The sequence below is a fragment of the Nomascus leucogenys genome, chromosome 3, assembly GCF_006542625.1.
Source record: "Nomascus leucogenys isolate Asia chromosome 3, Asia_NLE_v1, whole genome shotgun sequence".
In the NCBI taxonomy this organism is placed as follows: domain Eukaryota; kingdom Metazoa; phylum Chordata; class Mammalia; order Primates; family Hylobatidae; genus Nomascus; species Nomascus leucogenys.
In genome coordinates, this window is record NC_044383.1 from 130,580,332 (window position 1) to 130,596,410 (window position 16,079).

Consider the following 16,079-nt stretch of genomic DNA (forward strand, 5'->3'; position numbering starts at 1 on the left):
ATGACATCTTGATTGTAAGTTAATTAAACTTTTAAATTTCTAGCAAGGCATTTTCATGTAACTTGATTCCATTTATATATAAAGTCACAGTAAGTTCACTGATAATATGGATTTGATAGTGCATTCCTCTCATTTAAACTAGCATTATTAGGTATTTGAAAATATCAGCATTTCCAGCTTCAAATGCCTCATTACCTATAGAGAATGTTACTGAAGCTTTCCATGTGTCCTGTACAAATGCTACTATTGTGAGGACTTTTTTTCCTGCCCTGAGTGTATTATGTAGCATATTCCACACACTTTGGCCAAAACAGGGTATCATTTAAAAAAAACGTTTCCAGTTTTCATGATTAACAATGATTATGTCTTATTATTATTTCAAATGAGTGTTCTACAATATAAATATCTGGTCATCTGTGATTCCTTTTTTTGTTACTTTGCTGGATTTTGTTAATCTATGACAATATATTTTTAGAATATCAAAGACCAACTGGACAAACTTGGAGAGCAGATTGCAGTAATCCATGAAAAACAGCCAGATGTCATCCTTGAAGCCTCTGGACCTGAAGCCATTCAGATCAGAGATACACTTACTCAGCTGAATGCAAAATGGGACAGAATTAATAGAATGTACAATGATCGGAAAGGGTATGTGTAAATAAAATTAATATTTAATTAAAAAAAATGCCTGCAAGTTCATGGGCCATGAAAAAGGTCATGTGGACACTGAGATTAATGAGAACATGTTTCATATCTTTGTAGGATGCCCTATTATTTTCTTTTTCCTTTTGAGAAGGAGTCTTGCTCTGTTACCCAGGCTGGAGTACAGTGGCACGATCTTGGCTCACTGCAACCTTTGCCTCCCAGGTTCAAGCGATTCTCCTGCCTCAGCCTCCCAAGTAGCTGGGATTACAGGCACACACCACCACGCCTGGCTAATTTTTGTATTTTTAATAGAGATGGGGTTTCACCATGTTGGCCATGCTGGTATTGAATTCCTGACCTCAGGCATTCCGCCTGCCTTGGCCTCCCAAAATGCTGGGATTACAGGTGTGAGCCACTGCACCCGGCCGTATGCCCTGTTTAATAAATTGTGATGAGTATAGTTCCTTAAAGGAGGAATGTGACCATGTATAGATGACCATTTATAACATAATAATGATATGGAAGCACTTCTAATTTTTAGTGTCTAGTGTCCATTCTGTTTAAAAAAATTAAAGAAATTTTTCATTAATGTTCACTTTCTCAGCACACTTGATGATTAATGTGAGTGAAGAACAGAGGCAGCTACAGATAATTAGAATCCATATATAATACCAAACTCTTGTTTATAGGCTTCTGTTTAAGTGAATGCTTTTGAGCCTTCTTCTTACTAGATTTTGACCAGGCCTATTAATAGGTAGAAATGAAAACAGGTAAGATTTTTGCCAGTAGCTGTGGATGTGATGGAAAGGCAAATAAGTTATGAAATAACCCAATGGGAAGTGCTGTATAAGAGGAAAGGGAGCACAGAATAATACATTGGGTAACTTGAGAGACATACGCACAAAAACTAGGCATCATGTTCCTTGTCTTTTTTTCTATTTTAGCCCACATATTTCAATGTGACTAATCCTTGAAAAGATAGCTTTTAGTGGCCTTTGGTATATTCCTTTATATGGATTTTACAAATTTTCTCTTTGTACCTTTGGAGAACATTCTTTTACATACATCTTTATCCATACTTATATTTCATTAGGCTTGATCCTTAGATGAAGACAAATTTCTTTAAAAATAATGACATTTTAAACCTCTGTATTATATCATAAAATTGGTTACTATACCCCTGCCAACAGTATTTGTAAAAATGTCTTTCTTTTTGAGCCCTTACTAACATTGACAGTTTTTTTTATTATTTAAAAAAAACTTTGCCAATTTAATAGTGATAGATTACATCTCAATTTTATTTTCATTTTTTAATTTTTAGTGCTACTAATTTGTGTACGTTAATTTTGTATCCTGAAACTTTGCTGAATTTATTTACCAGTTCTAGGAGCTTTTTGGATGAGTCTTTAGGGTTTTCTAGGTATATGATCATGTTATCAGCAAACAGTAACAGTTTGACTTCCTTTTAACCAATTCGGATGCCCTTTATTTCTTTCTCTTGTCTGATTGCTCTGTCTGGGACTTCCGGTACTATGTTGAATGCAAGTGGTGAAAGTGGGCATCCTTTTCTTGTTCCAGTTCTCAGGGGGAATGCTTTCAATTTTTCCTTATGCAGTATAATGTTGGCTATGGGCTAAAAGTCATAGATGGCTTTTATTAGCTGAAGGTATGTTCCTTCTATGCCAATTTTGCTGAGAATTTTAATCATAAAGGGATGCTAGATTTTGTCAAATGCTTTTTCTGAGTCTGTTGAGATGATCATGTGATTTTTGTTTTAATTCTGTTTATGTAGTGTATCACATTTATTGACTTGTGTATGTAAACCATCCCTGCATCCCTAGTATGCAGCCCACTTGCAACCCATTTGATCATGGTTTATTCTGTTTTTGATATGCTATTGGAGTCAGTTAGCTAGTATTTTGTTGAGGATTTTTGCATCTGTCTTCATCAGGGATTTGGTCTGTAGTTTTCCTTTTCATTATGTCCTTTCCTGGTTTTGGTATTAGGGTAATACTGGCTTCATGGAATGATTTAGGGAGGATTCCCTCTTTCTCTATCTTTTAGATAGTGTCAATAGGATTGCTACCAATTCTTCTTTGAATGTCTGATAGAATTCAGCTCTGAACCCATGGGGTCCTGGACTTTTTTTTGCTGGTAATTTTTTAATCATGATTTTAATCTTGCTGCTTGTTATTGGTCTGTTTAGAGTTTCTATTTCTTCCTGGTTTAATTTAGAAGGGTTGTATATTTCCAGGAATTTATCAGTCTCCTCTAGGTTTTCTAGTTTATGCATGTAAAAATGTTCACAATAGCCTTGATCTTTTGTATTTCTGTGGCATCAGTTGTAATATCACCCATTTTTGTTTCTAATTGAACTGATTTGGATCCTCTCTCTTTTCTTGGTTAATCTCACCAATAGTCTATAAATTTTATTTATGCTTTCAGAGAACCAGCTTTTTGTTTCTTTTTTTTTTTTTGTATTTTTGTTTGTTTGTTTCATTTTCATTTAGCTCTGCTCTGATCTTGGTTATTTTTTTTCTTCTGCTGGGTTTGGGGTTGGTTTGTTCTTGTTTATCTAGTTCCTTGAGGTGTGACTTTAGATTGTCTATTTGTGCTTTTTTAGACTCTTTGATGTAGGCATTTAATGCTATGCACGTTCCTCTTAGCACCGCTTTTGCCATATCCCAAAAGTTTTGATAGGTTGTGTCACTATTATCATTCAGTTCAAAGAATTTTTAAATTTCCATCCTGATTTCATTGTTGACCCAATGATCATTCAGGAGCAGGTTATTTCATTTCCATGTATTTGCATGGTTTTGAGGGTTCCCTTCAGACTTGATTTCCAATTTCATTCCACTGTGGTCTGAGAGAGTACTTGATGTAATTTTAGTTTTCTTAAATTTGTTGAGACTTGTTTTGTGCCTTATAACATGGTCTATCTTGGAGAATATTCCATGTGTTCATGAATAGAATATATATTCTGCAGTTGCTGCATAGAATGTTCCATAAGTATCTGTTAAGTCCATTTGTTCTAGGGTGTAGTTTAATTCCATCGTTTCTTTGTTGACTTTCTGTCTGGATGACTTGTCTAGTGCTATCAGTGGAGTATTGAAGTCCACCAGTATTAATGTGTTGCTGTTTATTTCATTTCTTAGGTCTGGTAGTAATTGTTTTACAAATTTGGGAGCTCCAATGTTAGGTGCATATATATTTAGGATTTAATTTCCCGTTGGACTAGTCTTTTTATCATTATATAATGTCCCTCTTTGTCTTTTTTAACTGCTGTTGCTTTAAAATTTATTTTGTCTGATATAAGAATAGCTACCCCTGCTTGCTTTTGGTGTCCATTTGGATGGACTATCATTTTCCACTCCTTTACCTTAAGTTTATGTGAGTTTTTATGTGTCAGGTGAGTCTCTTGAAGACGGAAGATACTTGGTTGGTGAATTTTTATCCATTCTTCTATTTTGTGTCTTTAAAATGGAGCATTTAGGCCATTTACATTCAATGTTATTATTGAGATGTGAGGTACCATTCTATTTATCATGATATTTGTTGCCTCAATACCTTTTTTTTTTTCATTTTGTTATTGCTAATAGGTTCTTTGAGATTTATGCTTTTTTGTTGTTGTTGTTGACAGAGTCTTGTTCTGTCGCCCAGGCTGGAGTGCAGTGGCATGATCTTGGCTTACTGCAACCTCTGCCTCTCAGGTTCAAGCAGTTCTCTGCCTCAGCCTCCCATGTAGCTGGGGCTACAGGTGCCCACCACCATGCCCAGCTATTTTTTTTGTATTTTTTAGTACAGATGGGGTTTCACTGTGTTGGCCAGGCTGGCCTCAAACTCCTGACCTCAGGTGATCCACCTGCCTCGGCCTCCGAAAGTGCTGGGATTGCAAACGTGAGCCACCACAACTGGCCAAGATTTATGCTTCAAGGAGATTCTATTTTGTTGTATTTCTAGGATTTGTTTCAAGACTTAGAGCTCCTTTTAGCAATTCTTGTAATGCTGGCTTGGTAGCAGCAAATTCTCTCAGTATTTGTTGGAAAAAGACTATCTTTCCTTCATTTATGAAGCTTAGTTTCCACTGGATACAAAATTCCTGGCTTATAATTGTTTTGTTTAAGGAGGCTGAAGATAGGACCCCAATCTCTCTAGCTTGTAAGGTTTCTGCTGAGAAATCTGCTGTTAATCTGATAGGTTCTTCTTTATAGGTTACCTGATGCTTTTGCCTCACAACTGTCAATATTCTTTCCTTATTGACTTTAGGTAACCTGATGACTATGTGCCTAGGCGATGATCTTTTTGTGATGAGTTTTCCAGGTGTTCTTTGAGATTTTTGTATTTGGATATCTAGATCTCTAGCAAAGCTGGGAGGTTTTCCTCAATTATTCCTGCAAATATGTTTTAGATACTTTTGGATTTCTCTTTTACTTGGGAACACAAATTATTCTTTGGTCTTTTAACGTATTCCCAAACTTCATGGAGGCTTTGTTCGTTTTTTAAAACTCTTTTTTCTTTTTCTTTGTCAGATTGGGTTAATTCAAAAGCCTTGTCTTTGAGCTCTGAGGTTCTTTCTTCTACTTGTTCGATTCTATTGCTGAGATTTTCCAGTGCATTTTTCATCTCTCTGAGTGTGTCCTTGATTTCCAGAAGTTGTTTTATTTATGCTGTTTATTTCACTCGAGATTTTTTCATTCATATGCTGTGTCATTGTTTTGATTTCTTTAAGTTGGACTTCACCTTTCACTGGTGTGTCCTTGATCGGTTTAATAATCGACCTTCTGAATTCTTTTTCTGGCAATTCAGAGATTTTGTCCTGGTTTGGATCCATTGCTGGTAAGCTAGTGTGATTTTTTTTTTTTTTTTTTTTTTTGAGATGGAGTCTCACTCTGTTGCCCAGGCTGGAGTTGCAATGGTGCAATCTCAGCCCACTGCAACCTCCGCCTCCCAGGTTTGAGTGATTCTTCTGCCTCAGCCTCCCGAGTAGCTGGGATTCCAGGCACGCATCACCGCACCAGCTTATTTTTGTATTTTTAGTGGAGACAGGGTTTCCCCATGTTGGCCAGGCTGGTCTTGAACTGCTGACCTCAGGTTATCTGCCTGCCTTGGCCTCCCAAGTTGCTGGGATTACAGGCATGAGCCACTGCGCCCAGCCTAGTGTGATCTTTTTGGGTGTTTTAAAAGAACCTTGTTTTGTCATATTACCATAATTGTTTTTCTGGTTTCTTCTCATTTGGGTAGAGCATGTCAGAGGGAAGATCTGGGAATCAATGGCTGCTGTTCTGATTCTTTTGTCCCATGAGGTGCTTCCTTGATGTAGTGCTCTTGTCCTTCCCCTAGGGATGGGGCTTCCTGAGAGCTGAACTGCAGTGATTATTATTTCTCTTCTGAAGCTAGCCATCCAGCAGAGCTACTGGGTGCTCAGCTGGTACTGGGGAGTGTCTGCAAAGAGTCCTGTGATATGATGTGATCAGTCTTCAGGTCTCTCAGCTGTGGATACCAGCACCTGCTCTGGTGGAAGTAACAGGGGAGTGAAGTGGACTCTGTGAGAGTCCTTGGTTGTATTTTGGTTAAGTTCACTGGGTTTCTATTGGTTGGCCCCCAGCCAGGAGATGGTGCTTACAAGAGAGCATCAGCTGCAGTAGTATAGAGAGGATTAGGCAGTGGGCAGGGCCATAGAGCTCCTAAGAAATTATCTTCTTTGTCTTTGGCTACGGGGGTGAGTAGAGAAAGACCATCAGGTTGGGCAGGGTCAGGTGTATCTGAGTCAGACTCTCCTTGCGCATGGCTTGTTGTGGCTGCCATGGGGGATAGGGGTGTGGTTCCCAGGCCAGTGGAGTTATGTTCCCAGGGGGATTATGGCTGCCTCTGCTGCATCACACAGGTCGCCAGGGAAGTGGGGGAAAGCCTGAGCCGCAGGCCTCACTCAGCTTCCATGCAGCCCACGGCCCAAAGGGCCAGTCTCACTCCTATCAGGACCCCCTTCCGCCACCCCCACAGCCCCACTGGCCCAACAGCACTGGGTTTATTTCCAGGCAGTTGATGAGCAGGGTTGAGAACTTGCCCCAGGGGACAAGTCTCCCAGCTGAGAACACAAGCTGATCCCCAGTTCCTTGACTCTCCCATGCAGCATGCAGCAGCATTCTACCTCCTTCAAAGGGTCTGTAGATTCTCTGTTTTCCTGGTATGTTCCTGCAGTAGTTCTTGGAACAAAAGTCCACTATGTGTCTGCACACGCTGCTATTGCTGTTTGTCTGAGTGGGAGCTGCAAGTTAGTCCTTCCTCCTATCCATCGTTTTTTTTTCTCTCTGTCACTGATGATACATTCTAAGTTTAATGTTTGTATTTTCAAAGTCTTTAGATCTTTGAAACAGTCTTATAGCATCTCGAGTTTGGAAATTGTGATTGTTGTGTAGTCATTGTGAATTTTTGCAAATGATAATGAGTGTCTTAATATCATCTCATAGTGCCTTTTTTTAAAGTGCTTTTCTTTTTCCATGCTCAATAGAAAATAGCTTTACTGTAGGGAGTATTAGCAAAATTTTAAAAGTAATTTTCATGGAAAAAGACAATATATACATTATTTAGGGATTATTGATGTTAGGAGTCATTTTATTTAAAAATAATATATATTTTATTACATAAAATATAAATTTTATTAATATTGTTAAGATCTCAGAGATCACTTCTAAAACTCAGCTCCATTACTCTAAACAAAAAGATAGGAGAAAAAATTATTTAGGATCCTAGTCCAGTAAAGCTTTTCCTTTTTATACTTATTTCATGTATCCTGAATATGACAAGCACTGGGTTTTACTTTGCCATCTTTAAAAGAGTTTGGTTTAAACAGAAATCTCAATAGCCCTCTGTCTCATTGCATAATTTGGGCTCTGCATGCAGTTTCATACTTTGCTGTATTTAGGTAAATGGGACCCTCAGGACCAGTCATTACCCGAAGTACATTAATCTGCTCAGGCAGCCATCATAAGATAACATAGACTGGGTAGCTTAAACAACAGACATTTACTTTCCCACAGTTCTGGAGGCAGGAAGTTCAAGATCAAGGTGCCAGTAGAGTTGGTGTCTAGTGAGGTCTCTCTTACTGGCTTGCAGATGGCCACCTTCCTGCTGTGTCCTCACATGAGAGAGCCCTGTGGTGACCCTTCCACTTATTATAAGGACACCAGTCCTTTCAGACTAGAGCCCCGCACTTATGACCTCATTTAACCTCATTTGTGTCCTGAAAAGCTCTGTCTCTAAGTACAGTCACATTGTGGGGTTAGGGCTTCAACATAAGAATTTTGACTGGACACAATTCAGTATATAACATATAGATAGAGGAGTATACGGGCATTTTGAACTGTTTTGGCCTTTTGTGCTTTATTCTTGCCAGGAACTAAGTGTTCTGGTAGTAAAACAACATATTTTTCCCCAAGAAACTAATGAATCATATTTTATATTTCACAGTATTTAAATGTTAAATGTATAAAGTTGGATGCGTTAACATGCCTACAACTAATCGATCCTGATTTTTCAAGCCAGAAAAGGCTACATCTTTTTAGTTAAAAAGCTGCTTGAGTGTGTGCATGAGTGTGTTCGTGTGTATGTGAGTGTGCATGTGTGTATGTATGAGAGAGAGGATTTGGTAGCTGATGGTGTGAGCAGATTGCTTTGCCCTTGGTATGATGCCTATATCTCTAACAGGAACTATTACCTGTATCCCACTACGGAAATTGGTTTTGTGGAGCAATAGGCTGTGAATTCAGTTGTTTGAGGTCTTTCTGTTTAAATGAAATTTGATTTTCTTTTTTAGAAAAATGGCTCTAGGCAGTCCTGGAAAATTTGGAAACCTATTTTATTTTGTTTATTGTCCTCTAGTTATTTTGATAGGGCTATGGAAGAATGGAGACAGTTCCATTGTGACCTTAATGACCTCACACAGTGGATAACAGAGGCTGAAGAATTACTGGTTGATACCTGTGCTCCAGGTGGCAGCCTGGACTTAGAGAAAGCCAGGATACATCAGCAGGTGAGTGCTTTCTGTTAGAGGAGGGGGACTGCACATATGGTGAGTGTATGCCTGTTAAGACAGATTTCAGAAGTAGGGACAAAATATATTAATTTTTCAGAAGTCAATGGACAATTTGTAATTTTTGCTCCAGTTCTTGTTACCAGTTATAAAAGTTTAAGAAATTGGCCAATCACACTTTTCAATCAAGATTTCAAAGAAATTTAAATAAAAATACTCTTTAGTGGCTAATGTGAAACACAATTTTATTTAAACAATTTTATATTTAGAATAAAATTTGTAAAATGTTATGCCTAAGACTATACCAAGAACAGAAAAAATATTTGCATGCCTCACCTCTGCTTTTTGTACTTAAACACTTAGGCATCTCATTTTTCTTTGTATCATTGATAATTATCATAAAGTAAATTATTCTGGAGTGACAGTGGGGCAGCTGCTCATGTAAGTCTAATTCAGTCTTGGGAAAATATAACACAAAGTTAGTTCTGCTGGTAACAATAGGTCTTTAAAAATAAGTGTAGAAAGCACACACAATTTGAATTCTACCATTGATAAAAATATTTTCTCTTTTATTAAATTTTTTAAATGTATTTTATTTAGAAGGACATGACAAGTTAAAGATAATTCATTTATTTTTCTTATAAATGTGTTAATGCGGCTGAGCACGGTGCCTCACACTTGTAATCCCAGCATTTTGGGAGGCCGAGATGGGCGGATGACGAGGTCAGGAGATCGAGACCATCCTGGCTAACACGGTGAAACCCCATCTCTACTAAAAATACAAAAAATTAGCCGGGTGTGGTGGCATGCACCTGCAGTCCCAGCTACTCGGGAGGCTGAGGCGGGAGAATTGCTTGAACCTGGGAGGCAGAGGTTGCAGTGAGCCAAGATTGTGCCACTGCACTCCAGCCTGGGTGACAGAGCGAGACTGTGTCTCTAAATAAATAAATAAATAAATAAATAAATAAATAAATGTGTTAATGCATTTTTCTTATTTTTGGAGTTACAGATAAGTGTTTAAATTTGACTTGAAAATATCCATTTAATCTGTTACTTAAACATTTGTAGACCAGTGTATTAGTCTGTTCTCGTGCTGCTAATAAAGACATACCTGAGACTGGGTAATTTGTAAAGGAAAGAGGTTTAATTGACTCATAGTTCAGCATGGCTGGGGAGGCCACAGGAAACGTCCAGTCATGGTGGAAGGGGAAAGAAACATGTCCTTCTTCATATGGTGGCAGGAGAGAGAAGTGCTGAGCGAAGTGGGGGAAAAGTCCCTCATAAAACCATCAGATCACTCTCACTAGAACAACATGAGGGTAACCACCCCCATGATTCAATTACCTCCCACTGGGTCCCTCCCATGGCATGTGGGGATTATGGGAGGTACAATTCAAAATGAGATTTGGGTGGGGACACAACCAAACCACATCAACCAGTGAAGCAATATCTTAGTAAAGTGCACATTGAGGTTTATTGTATATGGTAGGACACAAGGATATAAGGATATATTGGGGTATATAATTTTTTAAAGCAATGCCTTCAAGCACTTGTTTGAAAGAAGATGAGCAATTAATTTTCATCAAACATGATTGATGCTTATGCTTTAATGTAAACAGCTATTACTCATTTTAGTTATGAAGCTGCCCTATTTCCTTGTATTTTGCCTGATGACATTCATGAGGGTGGGTTAGATTTCAAAATAAATTTCATTTAGCATATTCATTGAAATGTAATTAAGTTGTTTTAAAATGCCTTTTTTTAACATAAAATATCTTTCCAGGAATTTGTTTCTTTCACACTTAAATTGGTACCACAATACTTGGGTGGATTCATTGCATCAGAATCATTTACTTATTAGTGAAATTAATCTTGAGTTGTGCTCTGTTACAGGAACTTGAGGAGGGCATCAGTAGTCACCAGCCCAGTTTTGCAGCGCTAAACCGAACTGGGGATGGGATTGTGCAGAAACTCTCCCAGGCAGATGGAAGCTTCTTGAAAGACAAACTGGCAGGTTTAAACCAACGCTGGGATGCAATTGTTGCAGAAGTGAAGGATAGGCAGCCAAGGTGATTTAGCTATGATTGTTTGCAGGCACAGGAGTGAACATATTTTGGATAAAATCTTTTAAGATGCAATCCAATGAGTTCTTTTATTGTTTGACATTGTAATAGGAATTTTACTGACATTTAAGACCTCTGCTGCCCACGTTCCCCCTTCCTGTATTTTTAGGCTGTCCATAAAGTCTCACTTTTCTACTCAAATATTACATATGTAAAAACCAAACACCTTTATTCCTTTTATTTATGACTGCTTATTATGATATGGTGATTATGATGGGAATTTAAAGTAGCTGAAATAACTGCAACTCCAGGTTTTAGGTTTGAAGGTCTGGGTTCAACATCAGACCTTCCCTTTGCTTATTTCCTACTGAACCTACCTTAGTAATCTGTCTCACTAAGTTGTTTTAGTGTCAAATGTTGTATTCTATTTGTGCTTTGCAAATAATAAGGTTCTTCATCTATGTAATATAATAATATAATATAATACAGTATTAATAATTTTTATGTCAGATTATGTTACAATGACTCAGATTTTATTTGGGCATCTTCCAGTTGCAAATATGTTTGATTACCAAGAAATATAATGCTCAACACTATAGGCACTTTCCATATTTAAAATTATTTGACATTATTTTCTGAGACAGTCAAGATTTAATGAATGATTTCTACTTTGCTTCGTATATTCCGTCATTAATGATCTTGTTTGTTTGTTTGTTTCTTGTTGGTAGTTTAGGGTTAAAAACTCCACGATATTTTTTTCTGTTAATTTTAACTCTGTTGATGAAGTATTATTTTAGTGATAAGCTATCATTTTGTGAAAGGCCAATCTAATACTTTATCAGGTCCAGTATTATTATGCAACCTACAATATTCAAGTATCATGTGACCCACAGTTGCTTTCCATTTAAAAAATCTATTATTTTGTGTGTTTTGTTAAGAGACAAATAATAATTTGTGTGTTTTGGTTGAGAGATTACCACATGGCAGAGACAGTATTTGGCACCTTGCACACATTGCCTTGTCTAGGAGTCATGACTCACCTCTTAGGGGACTGTTAAGCCTTGTACAGCTTTAGAAACTGAGGCTAAGGGAGGTGAGCTTAAGTAACTTGTCCAAGATCTCATAGAACGTAAGTGATCATACTGTCTTATGCTCTCAATATTACGCTATACAAACTTGGAAAGAGCACAGAACTCTCTGGCCAAAGTGTCTTCCTCTGGAAATGAGAACTATGATATCACCACAGAGGATTGTCATGAGGATTAAATGCAATCGTGTTTGGAACATGTACATGCCTTGACTATTCATAGTAAACACTTAAAGTATCTATTTCTTATGAAAGCAAGTTAGCTAAGAATTTATTCTCTAAGCATATTGCTGAATTTTGCCAATGATTGATTACTGACTTGATCGATATTTATTGAGCTCTATGTTTAGCACTGAAGATACAAGTATGATTATGAAACTTTAAGAAGAAGAAAATGATGAAAGAAAACATCATTAAAAAGATAAAGTGTCACAGAGGCAGATATGATGGGCTGTGGAATTTAAGTGTCACAGAGGAAGCATGCCAAAGCTGAGTTTTAAAGCATTTATAGCAATTTCCTATAAATTTCTTCTAGGGAGGGCCTTCTAGGCAGAAGAAGTAAAACAGAAGAGGTGGGAGGCATGAATGGCATCGTCATGTGAGAGATCTGCAAAGGATTGAAAGGAGAGGAGGCTTCAAAGACCAGGGGAAGGATTGGAAAATGAGTTCCCATAAGATCATATATGTCATGCTATTCAGTTTGCACGGAGGGTCTTAGCTTGAAATGATTTATCTCCTAGACCTTTATTGTTTTTTTTGAGACAGAGTCTCACTCTGTTGCCCAGGCTGGAGTGCAGTGGCATGATCACAGCTCACTGCAACCTCTGCCTCCTGGGCTCAAGCAATTCTCGTGCCTCAGCCTCCTCAGTAGCTGGGAGGACAGGTGCCTGCTGCCATGCCTGGCTAATTTTCATATTTTTAGTAGAGATGGCATTTCACCATGTTGGCCAGGCTGGTCTAAAACTCCTGGCCTCAAGTTGATCCGCTGGCCTTGGCCTCTCAAAGTTCTGGGATTATAGGCATGAGCCACTGTGCCTATCCTCTCTTAGACCTTTTTAAGGAAAAACATGTACCTGCTGGGAGGGTTTTAACAATAAATGCAGAAATTCTTCTAAAGATAGATCTATGTGGAGTGTGGTAATTACAGCTCCTAAAACTAACAAGGTGAAGCTAATACATGTTTTTACTCATTTTTTGGAAGTGAAAAGAATAATGAATCTCTTCCCCAACAGCTTGTATTTTAACTAAAACAGTATTTGTCTTCGTAAATTAATGCTAAACTTCACTTTAGGTTTGTAATCTATGTTAAATTGGGACCATTTTGGGTAGATTGTATATATATTGTTAACAAAGTCATTGAGAATTATCACACAGTTCAATTTGTTTTTGTACTGAGTGCCTGTGGTTAAGTATTTGCATAGTTCAGCAACCTGCGGAGTTATTTTTTCCCTTTTTTGGAGACAAGGTCTTGTTCTGATACCCAGGCTGGAGTGCCATGGTGCAATTGTAGCTTACAGCATCCTTGAGCCCCTGGGCTCAAGCAATCCTCTCACCTTAGTCTTCTGAGTAGTTGGGGCTGCAAGTGTGTGCTACCACACCCAGCTGATTTCTTTTTATTATTATTATTATACTTTAAGTTTTAGGGTACATGTGCACAATGTGCAGGTTTGTTACATATGTATCCATGTGCCATGTTGGTGTGCTGCACCCATTAACTTGTCGTTTAGCATTAGGTATATCTCCTAATGCTGTCCCTCCCCCCTCCCCCCACCCCACAACAGTCCCGGGAGTGTGATGTTCCCCTTCCTGTGTCCATGTGTTCTCATTGTTCAGTTCCCACCTATGAGTGAGAACATGCGTTGTTTGGTTTTTTGTCCTTGTGATAGTTTACTGAGAATGATGGTTTCCAGTTTCATCCATGTCCCTACAAAGGACATGAACTCCTCATTTTTTTATGGCTGCATAGTATTCCATGGTGTATATGTGCCACATTTTCTTAATCCAGTCTATCGTTGTTGGACATTTGGGTTGGTTCCAAGTCTTTGCTATTGTGAATAGTGCCGCAATAAACATACGTGTGCATGTGTCTTTATAGTAGCATGATTTATAGTCCTTTGGGTATATACCCAGTGATGGGATGGCTTGGTCAAATGGTATTTCTAGTTCTAGATCCCTGAGGAATCGCCACACTGACTTCCACAATGGTTGAACTAGTTTACAGTCCCACCAAGAGTGTAAAAGTGTTCCTATTTCTCCACATCCTCTCCAGCACCTGTTGTTTCCTGACTTTTTAATGATGGCCATTCTAACTGGTGTGAGATGGTATCTCATTGTGGTTTTGATTTGCATTTGTCTGATGGCCAGTGATGATGAGCATTTCTTCGTGTGTTTTTTGGCTGCATAAATGTCTTCTTTTGAGAAGTATCTGTTCATGTCCTTCATCCACTTTTTGATGGGGTTGTTTGTTTTTTTCTTGTAAATTTGTTTGAGTTCCTTGTAGATTCTGGATATTAGCCCTTTGTCAGATGAGTAGGTTGCAAAAATTTTCTTCTATTTTGTAGGTTGCCTATTCACTCTGATGGTAGTTTCTTTTGTTGTGCAGAAGCTGTTTAGTTTAATTAGATCCCATTTGTCAATTTTGGCTTTTGTTGCCATTGCTTTTGGTGTTTTAGTCATGAAGTCCTTGCCCATGCCTATGTCCTGAATGGTATTGCCTAGGTTTTCTTCTAGGGTTTTTATGGTTTTAGGTCTAACATGTAAGTCTTTAATCCATCTTGAATTAATTTTTGTATAAGGTGTAAGGAAGGGATCCAGTTTCAGTTTTCTGCATATGACTAGCCAGTTTTCCCAGCACCATTTATTAAATAGAGAATCCTTTCCCCATTGCTTGTTTTTGTTAGGTTTCTCAAAGATCAGATAGTTGTAGATATGTGGCATTATTTCTGAGGGCTCTGTTCTGTTCCATTGATCTATGTCTCTGTTTTGGTACCAGTACCATGCTGTTTTGGTTACTGTAGCCTTTTAGTATAGTTTGAAGTCAGGTAGCGTGATGCCTCCAGCTTTGTTCTTTTGGCTTAGGATTGACTTGGTGATGCGGGCTCTTTTTTGGTTCCATATGAACTTTAAAGTAGTTTTTTCCAATTCTGTGAAGAAACTCATTGGTAGCTTGATGGGGATGGCATTGAATCTATAAATTACCTTGGGCACTATGGCCATTTTCATGATATTGATTCTTCCAACCCATGAGCATGGTATGTTCTTCCATTTGTTTGTATCCTCTTTTATTTCATTGAGCAGTGGTTTGTAGTTCTCCTTGAAGTGGTCCTTCACGTCCCTTGTAAGTTGGATTCCTAGGTATTTTATTCTCTTTGAAGCAATTGTGAATGGGAGTTCACTCATGATTTGGCTCTCTGTTTGTCTGTTATTGGTGGACAAGAATGCTTGTGATTTTTGCACACTGATTTTGTATCCTGAGACTTTGCTGAAGTTGCTTATCAGCTTGAGGAGATTTTGGGCTGAGACGATGGGGTTTTCTAGATATACAATCATGACATCTGCAAACAGGGACAATTTGACTTCCTCTTTTCCTAATTGAATACCCTTTATTTCCTTCTCCTGCCAGATTGCCCTGGCCAGAACTTCCAGCACTATGTTGAATAGGAGCGGTGAGAGAGGGCATCCCTGTCTTGTGCCAGTTTTCAAAGGGAATGCTTCCAGTTTTTGCCCATTCAGTATGATATTGGCTGTGGGTTTGTCATACATAGCTCTTATTATTTTGAGATATGTCCCATCAATACCTAATTTATTGAGAGTTTTTAGCATCAAGGGTTGTTGAATTTTGTCAAAGGCCTTTTCTGCATCTGTTGAGATAATCATGTGGTTTTTGTCCTTGGTTCTGTTTATATGCTGGATTACATTTATTGATTTGCGTATGTTGAACCAGCCTTGCATCTCAGGGATGAAGCCCACTTGATCATGGTGGATAAGCTTTTTGATATGCTGCTGGATTCGGTTTGCCAGTATTTTTTTGAGGATTTTTGCATCAATGTTCATCAAGGATATTGGTTTGAAATTCTCTTTTTTGGTTGTATCCCTGCCAGGAATCAGGATGATGCTGGCCTCATAAAATGTGTTAGGGAGGATTCCCTCTTTTTCTATTGATTGGAATAGTTTCAGAAGGAATGGTACCAGTTCCTCCTTGTACCTCTGGTAGAATTCAGCTGTGAATCCATCAGGTCCTGGACTCTTTTTGGTT

At 38.2% G+C, this 16,079-nt stretch overlaps 1 protein-coding gene across 2 annotated transcripts in view; it reads left to right on the plus strand.

Moving 5' to 3' along the window:
* The window catches only part of UTRN (utrophin), a 573,765-nt gene that overhangs the window by 236,907 nt on the left and 320,779 nt on the right, over positions 1 to 16,079 (plus strand). For both annotated transcript variants that reach the window (XM_030809793.1, XM_030809794.1), the window contains exons 41-43: positions 476 to 648; positions 8,524 to 8,674; positions 10,568 to 10,743. In XM_030809793.1, coding sequence (XP_030665653.1) covers positions 476 to 648; positions 8,524 to 8,674; positions 10,568 to 10,743 — 500 coding nt within the window. The remainder of the gene's footprint in view (positions 1 to 475; positions 649 to 8,523; positions 8,675 to 10,567; positions 10,744 to 16,079) is intronic.